This window comes from Morone saxatilis, unplaced genomic scaffold, assembly GCF_004916995.1.
Source record: "Morone saxatilis isolate NCDOM2014 unplaced genomic scaffold, NCSU_SB_2.0 Contig11, whole genome shotgun sequence".
Taxonomy (NCBI): domain Eukaryota; kingdom Metazoa; phylum Chordata; class Actinopteri; family Moronidae; genus Morone; species Morone saxatilis.
Genome location: NW_023339663.1, coordinates 2667000 through 2678992, shown reverse-complemented (window position 1 = coordinate 2678992; position 11993 = coordinate 2667000). Strand labels below are relative to the sequence as shown.

General features: G+C 40.9%; 1 protein-coding gene across 1 annotated transcript in view; it reads right to left on the bottom strand.

Moving 5' to 3' along the window:
* adamtsl5 (ADAMTS like 5) overlaps positions 1-11993 on the bottom strand; it is a 28483-nt gene that overhangs the window by 1200 nt on the left and 15290 nt on the right. Inside the window, exons 5-10 of the mRNA XM_035682476.1 lie at positions 11795-11900; positions 10592-10719; positions 7438-7561; positions 4341-4427; positions 3567-3730; positions 2469-2685 (exon numbers count right to left, since the gene is read on the bottom strand). Coding sequence (XP_035538369.1) covers positions 2469-2685; positions 3567-3730; positions 4341-4427; positions 7438-7561; positions 10592-10719; positions 11795-11900 — 826 coding nt within the window. The remainder of the gene's footprint in view (positions 1-2468; positions 2686-3566; positions 3731-4340; positions 4428-7437; positions 7562-10591; positions 10720-11794; positions 11901-11993) is intronic.

Genomic DNA, 11993 nt, shown 5'->3' with positions numbered 1-11993 from the left:
TATCATGAAGGCAATAAAAGCCCCAAAAAATACTTAAAAAAAATAAAAAAATAAATGAACATTTCTGACTTTAACTGCCACTAGGTATCTAGCTAACAGCAATGGTGAGCAGTAATGCAGCATGTGCATCACTTGATTCTGGAGAAGTCTGACCACAGCCCACAATTTCCATTGTGCTACAGCAATCAAACATCAAGCAGATTTAGTAGAAATAGTGATCTCCAATTATAATTGTGGTAATTTCCTCATGTAAACACCGTAGACTCAAGCTTCCTCTCAGATGTGCGTTTTCATTTCATGTTGTTTTATCCTGTTAATCTGCAATTATAAGACTCCTTCTGGGTAATGGCAATGCACTGATATTGGTACCAACGAGTAACTCCAGGATTTTAAAAGACGGAAAAAAATGCAGGCACAACTCACTGTGTTTCACAACCGATGAAAACAGGAATTTCTTTGTTTGGATAAACTGATCTGATAGTAATGAAACAAGACCTTGTTTTTTTAAAAGCTTGTGGTGTGTGAAGATGAAAATGGCAATGCAAAACAAACATTCATACAATTCCTAGTTTTCCAGACCAAGATCATTCTAAACTCATTATGCCTTACAGAACATGAAAAATCATGCCCAAACTCAGTGACTGGAACGTTCACCTCCTTACCTAACAAACAATCAACACCCTATTTCTGGCAGCAACAAACAATAAGCAGATTCTGTTTTGCACAAATCCATCAGCGGGAAAGTCTTTCCAGGGAGGCAACTTAGATTTATTACAATACTGGATGGATTCCGGCAGAAGGCAGAAGTCCTCAGGCTGCTGTGTGCAGATTTCCATGTGAATGTGAGTATTGAAGGACGAGAGGTTCAGCACATGTGTACTGCAGGCTTATCACAAGAGATAAACCAGCTACATTCCTCAGCTTCAGCAACCAGCCTGCTGATAAACTCTTTTTAATCAAATGTGAACTGAGGATGGATCATTTTTAACCCACTGTCCAGCACACTCTCCTGATTGGACCTCCTCCTAGGATTTGAGGGGAAACACCTGTGAGGGTGTGCAGACATATGTGCAAGATCAGTGTGTTTGTAACCCAATCCTGACTGAGTTCCTGCAATTAAAAAAAACAATACTGCTGCTGCAGACTTGGGGTTAAAGTCCACTCATGTACAGGCAATAAAAAAGCTAATCTTAGTTTAATATCTCTGCTTTGACAATGTCATACTTATATGATACGTATTTTAATAGCCCTACAACCAGATATAAGATCTCCTTCACATTACTGTAAGTGCTTCAGGTGCAGCTTCTCCATGCTCCTGCTGCATTAACTGCTTTACACAGTGTCCAAAGATCCAATATTTCCCTCATTACTGTACGTCCTAAGGACGAGGAGCATGCTGTAGACCAAAGTCAGTAAAGGAACATATTGGGCATAATGTGTTACATTTTGGAAAACCAGTGTAATCATTTAACTACAAACCACTTGGAATATGTTACATGAGCTGACAGACATTAGGGCGTTGGTCATATTTTGGTAAATGTGGCCATCATTCCAATCGAGCTACAAACAGCTAGAGTCCAATGGGAAAAAAACAAAAATCCAAGGATGTCAGATGGATTGTAAACAATACAACAGGGTAGCAGGGTCTAATCCACTTTATTTGGAGGTAAAACTAAATATGAATGCACCTGAAATTACATTAATAATCCCTCCTTGTCCAGGAAACTGTGTGCACACAACTACGGTAAGTGCAGTGGTTTTCTTGGTTTATTATCCAAAACTGACATTTTAGATAATAACTTTACCGTTCTCCTGTTGCCTTGAGTTTCTTGACCAGTCAGGCATCTTTTTGGTAATGTTTTTTGTTTATTTAGTGACTTGTTCTCAGTAGTTAACTTGGTGAGTAAAATGTTATTTTTACTGATAAAAACCAGAATATAAGATCCATAAGATTGTGGTCGTATGAAACTGCAATTTTACTTTAATGGACATCCATCTGTGTTTAAAGTTGTTAAACAGAAGCTGCATTAGCTTCACAGGTTTGAGGGAACACTGTGGGCATTTACGTTCAAACTGAAACCTCAAGGGGCTGTATTGGTTGGGTTTTTCTTCAGGTACTGGTAAGTTGATGAAATACTATCCAGGAGGTCCAGTTTGAATAACAAATTGAGACACCAAAACACTTCACAACTGTTTATAATACCTTCTTTGCGATTACTGGCAGATAATCAGTTGAATTACATTACGATTATTTTGCAGAAGCCTGGGGTTGCGTCATTGAAATAAATTAGGTAGCTGAAATATTGAAATAGTTTTTATGCAGCACTACGGCCCTTCGGTTCTTCCCAACTTTAATGGAGTTCACTCTGATCAGTAGATAATTTATTAATGATTTTGGGGAGAATTATTCCTTTAAACTCATTCCTTTTATCTATGAATGTACTAAAGTGTGATTAAATGAAACTTACACCAGTGTGGTCGGGTGGTGACAGGAGGAGCCCGGGTGGTGGTAGTGCTGGTGCTGGTGGTGGTTGTGGTTGTAGTGGCGGGTTCATCCCAGGGGAGGTAGTTGGCACTGTGGTGAGCTTGACGCAGTGGACTCCTCCTCCCATGGTAGAGGGCATACTGGTCTGGTGGCAACCAGTACTCGTACTCGATACCTGGGTTGCTGTCTGTTGCCAGCACCTGCACACAAGGACAGCACGGGAACATCACAACTGGCCTGGAAAGGTTTTGAATCTGTTTTTGTTTTCATCTGCCCTTCTATTTTAACTTAGTCTAGCATAGAGGGTACGCACATATAGTATATATTTACTTTTTTGATTTTACTCCTTATTTTGGCATGAAAGCAGCTCTTAGAAAGCATCTTTCTCAATCTTCATGGACACATCAACTACTTTTTTACTCTATAGAGAAACAACAACATCACCACAAGGTCTGTTAGTGCTGATCTAAAGGATTTCATTATACTGTATCTAATATTGTATTGTATATTAGAGAGGTCCCAGTCCAGATTCAAGTCCTTCATTGGGTATCTAACAAATCTGAGTCAGGTGTCAGTGTTGGCAGGTGTAGTTTAGAAGAAAGAAAAACAATACAATATATTGCACAAATAATTTTACTGGTTTTAGTGCCTGATTGATGATTGAGCCAATTGTTTTGTATTGGTTGATTGTGATAAAACAGACGTACCAGAATGGTTTTATGCTTTTAAAGGTTATATGAGATTTAAAACTTAAATCTCTCAATTCTTGGCAAGACTAAAAAAGAAGCTTTGGGTGAGTTATTTTGTTTCTGTCCAGTTTGACGTGTGTTTTATGATTATCTGCTCAATAAATGTATAATCTTTGTAAATGAAATCTAGTCAGCCACAGCACCATTTGTTTTGGTACAAGATGCTGGTACTCTAGTACGACCTCCAGTAACATGTGAATTTCATATATATAAAACCTTTAACATAAAATACAGAGACTGTAAAATGCAAAACTTTACAATGGCTTTACAATGAACAGAAAGCTGTTAAACGTCAAGAGAATCCCTGCTCCTGAGACCAGATGAACTCTCACCATTAGATGGAGGTCTTCCCGGGTGGGTCCTGGTACCTCGAAGCTCTCCCACGTGTCTGCCGAGCGCCGGTACAGCAGCTTCGTTCCGGCTACATTGTACTCTCCTGGAATGCTGATCTTCCAGTTACCATTGATCACAAACTGGGAGCGACCGTTCTGGAGGGCTGGATGAGGGAAGAAGGTGGGAGGGAAGGAAGAGAATCGCGTTATTCAGTTTGATTTATAAACGAGTCAAATATTTCTAATTGCGAACAATTAGCGCTCCATGTAAGTGGGTCATAATGAGGTAAATGTAGGCTGTCAGAAGCAGAAATATGCCAACTGGCTATATATGGCAGCCATCTCTCCTCAGTGCTGGGAGAGGGATTTTCCATGACATTAGATGGAAACAAGTACCTTCACCTGCCTCGCACCAGTGGTCAGATAAAGTCTTTACGAGCGTCCCTTTCAAAACCACAGTGTGTGCCATTTCGGGGGCCTGTTTTATTTTGGTCTCATAAACAAGGATGAGAATAGATGCCCTTGGTTATTATGTTGCCTGGAAAACACACAACAGGTCCAGAGACCAGATGGGACTGCTGAGCCGCTCCTGTCTCTGGGGAGAGGAAGTAATAGCAAGTCTAGGAATTCATTTAAAGCGCCTGATTTACACTGCAGCTATGGAGCCAGTGACGTAAAGTTAGTCTACTGCAGAAAGCTGAAACTGATACACACGGCAGGCCAGGTGTCCTGTGTGAGTGTGTGTGTGTGTGTGTGTGACAGGCTGAATCTTACCTAGATAATTCCTGCTGTTATCTGTGACTCGGATGTGAGTGGCTCCAGCTGGTATCATGGCCACTTCGTTGTATCCAAAAGGTCCGCCTGGCAAACAGAGACACTCAGTTATAGAGGCTTGGTTTTAATGTTAGTTTCCCCTTTTTTAAACATGATTAAAGGAAAATTCAGTCTTTTACAATCTGGGACACACGTGCTGCACTAAAAACAGCTCCACAACTAAGTAAAATGAGGCCAAGAAGAGAAAAGCCTCAGATGGCTTTTAAAGTTAAAGTTATTTGGATCTAAATGAAGGAGGACATAAAAGTTAGTAACGCATAATCCCTTATGACTCTCTGCTGCATTGCGGAAATAGATCTGGGTTCAACCTGCAGCTTGACTGGATGCGTCCCAGTGTTGTGTTTACACTGGGGCTCTGGGATGTGACCTAAAGCAACTTCGAGGTCAGAATGAGACACTGATGTTAAAGTCAACTTTACACGGCCTGTAATAGTTGTAGTATGTCTCTTATGTCCGAGAAAAGTACTCAAGGGATATCACGTGACAGGATGTCTAAAGGGTTGTCTACACAGCGTGACACACGCATATTGACAATTTTTAAGAAAAAATAAATAAATAAAAGACAGACCATGGTTGCAAAATACTGTAATTTTCCTTCCAAAGGTTATATAATTATAATATTTATTTGTCTTTTTTGTCTCTAAACATTTATTACAGTTCTGTGGTTTGAGAAGTGCACTCACTTTAAACAAGAGATTGCTGCAGGCCTTCAGTTTGTACTATGAACTCTAAATAATCTACAATTTTCAGCAATCAGTAACTGATAGGCAATCAGCAACTCACAAATAATATGGATTAGTAATCAGATAATTGTGTTCTTTTGAAGAGACCTTGCCAAACACTGGCAGGTTGTAGCTCGTATCACAATACTGATTATCTGTCATTATAAAACAATCAAAATCTATGATGTCAGTAATGATTAATTATGATTAATGGTTTACAGGATCGCTTCACGAGCGCAAAAAGACACAATTTATGAATGAGGGTGAAGTCACAACCATTCATTACAAAGTGATATTTCAATTCTGAGCCAAAACAAAAAGAGACTGGGACAGCTCTATGGTTCCCCTGCTGTTCTGGAGTGAAAAGTAGCCGCAGGATGAACTCCATTCATTACGGCCTCTCAAGAGCACGTAACTTTGGTTGCCCCTGTTTACTCGTTTCAGAGGGAAACTATGCGCAAGGTTTATCTGCTTCATTAGGTACATGAAGATGTAGCACTGTGACTGAGGAAATGTCAGAGCCACAGACAGGCAGCGATGAGCTTGAGGCCATCACCGTCTGACCCTGTGAGGAGTGATTCTTTGAGACCACCCTCCATCAGTTTTCCCTCTGTTGGGAAACGCAGCTGCAGGAGGAGAGAAAACCTCCCAAGGCTGCTGAGTCGCCCAAACAAAGCGACCATTATCAGCCTGTTTTCTTCGTGCTCAATCTGGGCCATTATGGCCGGCACTCTGCTCAGCCTACACAGAGCTGTGTGAGGAAGCCACTGTTACAGAGCCAAGTCGCACGCCAGAGGTGTGGGACGCTTTTTGTTCGATTTGATTTAATTCTCAGTAGAGGGCAACAAAGGATCTAAATTAAATTTTTGCCCCGTCTTGGTCACAACTAATTCAATTTTCTTTTCCTTCAACATTGCTGCCAACATCAGTCTATTCCGGTCCGTCACATTCTTCCTCCCATCACAGTCTGACATTCATCATTATTTATTGTGTGAAACCCAAAGGCCCAATTACAATATACATACAATATACAATGTTGACAATGTTGAGGTTTCTCCATAGGACCTCTCACCTGTTTTAACTAACTTTCTTTCTACTAAATTTCTCATAAGCACATCACAATGCCACTGGTTTGTGAGATTTTACATAAATCCACTTCTCACTTGTTCCTGTGCGTATTCATTTACAAGCTAGCGAGCAGCTTGCTAGGCTTTATGCCAAGCAGCTCTTTGTTTCTGTTTATATCTCTAATCTTGACGCCAAGGCACATACAAAACAGGGAAACCCAAGAACTACAATAATGATCTTCTCATTTATGCACAGCAGGTAAAGACTAAACTCTCTGGCCCACCACTGCATCACTTTCAGTTCACATGCATATTTTGCTTTTGTTTGCAGGTGTGTCTGTTATTTACCCAGGTGGAGTGGAGATGGAGATCATTTAACATTTACCACCTGTCTGTCTCTGCCAAATTTAACTGCAGAACCATTTGCTATAATGATCAGTTCCTTGACGTAAGTGTCTGTCTGAGCTGTAAATGCAGTCAGAGCTGTGGCACAGGAGGCTACAATACTGTCCTGCTGCAATATATTATAACATTGTCACGTGTCGTTGTTTGCCTCAGTTTGCCTGAACACTAAACAGTTTTCTTCGGTCTGACCAATAGAGAAAATGTTTAATTTCAGCATTTATGAGCTTGGTTTGTTTTGCTTTACACTGCACATGTCTTGTTGTACAGTTTGGATAAAGGTTGTTTATTTATTTAGAGGTATATTCCTTCATATTCCATCTTTGCTTAATTTTCTTCCTTTTTGACAGGGGATATATGGACAAACCATATAAAAACACTGCAGACTTTGACCTTTCCCTAACATGTTTGATGTGAACAGTCTATGTCAGGTCAGCCTCTGAAGTGCAGATACTAATAGGCTGAAAACGTTTTGGTGGCATTGAGCCAGAGTGTCATTTGTAGCCTTGACTTTGAGCCTGAAGAACTCTGTGTTCTTCCTCCTCCTTCCTGAAATCTTAACGACTGTAATTTTGGAGGACCTGTTGTTAGCTGAATTTCTTCCTGAAAGGCAGCCAACAGGTTTTGTTTGGCAAAACTGTTACCATGGTTAATATTCACTTTATCAGAGAACAATAACCTCTTGACTAAACCTGACAGACTAATAACACTTGGGAGGGAAAACACAGAGAGGGCCTGGAATTATCCCTGGATCGTGTTGGTCTGAAGCTGCTGCAATTGATTCCTTGTGGAGATAATATGATGATTGTTTGAGTTTGTGTGTGTGCGTGTGTGTGTGTATCCTACCTGCCTCCAGACCGTTGCTCTGGTACACGCTCTTGTGGTGCAGACAGGTGGAGTTTTGTCCTCCACACACCATGCAGGCGTCCTCCTGCTGCTTTGAACCCAAGATGGAGTCACAGCCAGGCTTCTGTATGACACATACAAATGTACACGCAAATATTTAGGAAACAACAGTTTGATCTGGTTTGATGTCTCTGCTGAAACTTGTTTCTCTGAGAGCGTGTTGATACGTAGCATTCTAACTTCACACATTTTCTGGCAAGAGCCCTGGCAACTTCTAACCTTTCTTTTTGTTTTGTCTCTGCTGCAGGTTCACCTTAAACCTCCTCCCGTAACTCAACTTGATCCAGCTCTCTCTCTCCTTCTCTTATTTGCTTCTCCCTGTCATTTTCTCTTTCACTTAAACATTTACTTTGGGACAAAACAGCAGCTTAGAGCCTTGGGAGAGGAAGATTGGTCTGAGAATCGTCTCTGTAAACCTTAAAACGCCAAAGCAAAGAGCACGGAGGATGAGCTGGATGGTTTATGGTGTGTGGAGAAGCTCGTTGCTAGATAGATTACAGTGGCCGCTTTCTTCTCCAGCCTTCATCTCCCACTCTGCAGAGCAAACCAATCAAGGGGGAGGTTCCCAGGCAAGAGAGCAACAATCTAGGGAACCTGTAATCAGTCCCCTAAGCCCCTTAAAAAAACCTAAAAACACTGCAAGCATCTGTGTGTGCACAACAGGAAATGAATCCTCGGTGACAGAGTGGCAGAGTGCACGAGGGCCCCACGGTGGGAGCCACCGTGGTCCTGCAAAACACCAGAAAATGATCAAGCGTAGAAAATAATTTGTGTTAATGTAAATGTCGGAGTGTAGAAATAAACGTACAAATGATTCTTTCAGTCCGCAACATTCAGGATTAATTGATCAGTTTCATTTGAGCAGCTGCTCTGTGGAAACGTCCGGTATCTGATGGGACTGCTGCTGGAGCAATTTATCAATTAACTGACAACAATACCGATCATTTATTAATCATTAAAGTCATCCATCAAGCAAAAATAAAAATAAAGCGGCTCAAGGTCTGTCCAGACAGAAATATATCAACAATATTAGATGGATTGCCATGAAATGTGATACAGAAGATCCAGAAGATGAATCCTACTGACCTTTCCTTTATCACCAACATGAGGTTGACAGGTGGAGTGGATAGTGGTAAACTTTGCAGATATTCAAGGTCTAGTCTAGTATGTTTGTTTAGGATAAAATTGCGTGCAAATGAGAAAATGTTAACAGACTAAATTTAATTGGTGAACCTGGTAAACATCAGCAATGTCACTGTGTACATGTTAGCATCCTGATGTTAGCATTTAGTTCAAAGTGCCTAAAGCCTTAAAGAGCTCTTAGTCTTGTTTCTATGTTATTTCATTGTAAAGTGAACAAACCAAAACCATATTTGGGTTTTTAACTTTTGGTTGGAAGAAACAAACAATTTGAAAAAATCCCCTTTGGCATTAGCAACTTATGATGGACATTTTCTGGCAATTTCACTGTCAGATTGTCAGAAAACCGAATGTGATAATTACTGTGATTGATCAAACTCTCAGGTCAACATTTAACAGCTGCAAATAAAAAACACTCAAACATAATCTACATACGCATAATCTACATACCACATGGACACACACGCACACACACATGTGCTGTCCAAACCAGCCATGTGTTCAGCAGTCTGATCTCAATTTGTGACCTGCAGCTCTCCGCACCAGCTGCAGGCTGCATCTGCTTCCTGTTTCAGGCCCTGTGCTGTTCTGACCTCAGCCAGCCGAGGCAAAGGTCCATAAATCCGTTCATTTACACCACACACCAAACATTAGCATGCACACACACACTTACAGACACCCACATATATAGACATATGTAAACATAGACACACGTTAATCCTTTGTCAATAGTGTAAAAATAACTTCGCCTCCGAGTGTCCCCTCGTGTAGCAGATGTTTCTACTGACTATTACGTACAGTATGTAAGATATTAATCAGCATGTGCTTCACGACCCGAGGGATATAAGTTCATTTCCAGCCATCCCCATCTGTGTGAGGGTGAGAGGGGTGAGCAGGGGACAGGCTGGATGTGGGAGCAGGAGCTGTAATGCTAACTGAAGGCTGCAGTCCACACTGATGAGTGCACTCTGGCCCTTACGCACAGCATGGAGTTTACTTCTCCAGAGAGCTCCAGTCAGAGTGGTCAACATCACTTATACCGCAACAGGGTGGGAATGAAGAGAGGAGAGAGAGGGAGAGAGAAACTTTGGCTCAATCCAGCCTCATTTTGAAATCTACTCCAGGCCAGTGGAAGTTGGAGGAGTTAGGTTAGTTCAGGCCTATATGATTGTGAAGGTAACAGTCAATAGACAATATTAGGTGACAGTTGTAGCACTCAGATAGACGTGAAACCATTCTGGTTGAATCGTCAGTCAAACAGATGCATAACTGTGTTAGAAAATATCCTGCCCATTGATGAAACAGTAAGCACAAGCCTCCAAACATGACTACCAAGAAAATGTTGGTAACCCTTGGTAAGAAACATCCAATCAAAAAGCTTAAAATCTGGTTTTGTATGTGCTTCTAACAGTGAGCAGAAGGTAAAGTTTAGGCTTTGTAAAAACCCGATAAAACCATATACCTATCTTTATGTTGGGAAATAAAAACGTGTTTGTTTTTTTATATAATAAAATAAGCCAAATGTTAACGCTGTCTGAACATATGCAGCCAAATGAAGCCTTAAGACAATTGGTGGAACAGACTAATTTCAGTCTCTACCAGCAAAGTGTTGAGCTTTGAGACCCAAACCCGTACCAATACCAATATGGGACGTTTTCATGCTATACCCTAGGGAATACTTTATCCCAATAAGAAGAAAAAAAAAATATTAGGTAAAAAAAAAATTATCCCTAGGTATGTCTCTATAAAACAGCAATTTAGAGATCCCGAAGAGTTAGTTATTTATTTGGGTTCACAGCTGGTGTAGAACCCAGATGCACATTCCATCAAATTTTATGGATAACTGTGAAATATTAGGCCTTTTTGCCAACCACAAAACAGTTATTATAAAATAAGCATTACAGTATGTCAAGAACACAGCAGCACACACATACGATATACTGTTGACACTCACCAGGCAGCGTCCGTTGACACACACTGCTCCAGGCTCCTTTTCGCAGGCTGTGCCATCGAGCACACGGCCAAAGTTGTAGTAGAAGTTGTGACCCAAGGCCAGGCAGCTCAGTTCACAGGGGTTAGAGCCTGGCAGGGAAGATCTTCAGTCAGTGGCTCATTAGTTTATTATGGGAAAAATAGGCAAGGCAAAGGGACAGGGAGAGAGGTGGCTGAGAAACAGAAACAGGCAGGAGGTGAAGAGAAGGTATTGGGAGAGAATGGAGAGGGAAAGGAGCTAGCAGATGTCAAGGAGAAAACTCGTAACCCCGTGTGGATTAAACACCCAGCAGGCCTCGCAGTGGACATGAGAGCCATAGCAGCATGGAAAGTTTACCACATGACCGCCAACAACACAAACTAAAGTTACACATGGGGGACAAGCAGAAAAAAACACACTCTCAAATTATACTTAACTCCCGTCTGCAAACACAAAGGTCTGAGTGACGTTAACTTCCACCCAGACCCACAAACTTTATGAAATTACACGCCCACAGACACATGTGCGTGTGTGGAACACATATAAAAATCCATGTAGTATGGAAATAACTATGTTCCTCTCTCCCGTCCTCGCTGCCCACAGCTGTTTTGGAGTATATTAGTTACTGTAGGTTGGAGCCACGAGACTAACTTTGTAAACTAATTATGTTAAATCAAAATAATTCTCAAAAGGACTTTGTAAACTTGGCCAAACTAATCTGCCAAAGCTTAATTTTGAAAAATGAATATGATAATTGTCTGATATGGCTCCAAGGGTGTATTAGGATAGACTCATTGTCCTGTTATTTATGCTCACGTACTTGGTTGATGAGGTTGACTGGTTCACTCCAAGGTCTGTGACTTATAACTGACTATATGTTACGCTAATGTGTGTGTGTGTAAAAAAGGTAAACATCAACTCATTTTCTAAACTTATAAAATACTACTAATCAAATTAAGCTTAGACAACTAAAAACTGATATCAGCGGTTTCACTGCATTTCTTCTCCATGTCCTTTGAATCGTATTAGCACTCACAAATCGTTTTGTGTTGATCTAATTATTTAATTAAGATTAGATACATGCACAAAAATACATGCACAAAAATCATGTACACCACTGTTGTGAAAACCTTGTATCTCCAAACAACACGTGCTTGCAGCTGAACGGTCAATTGTCTTACTGACCTCCATGAAAGGTGGTCCATCTGAAGGAGTTTCCAGCCACTAATGGTCTGTCATTGAAGGCAGCACACTGCATCTCTCTGAAATCCTCTGAGCTGGGGGGACACTCCTGCACACACACACACACACACACACATATTACATTGTGAGAAAATTCCATTCCCTACAATTGCATTAACCTTCATACAATCAATATATTTAA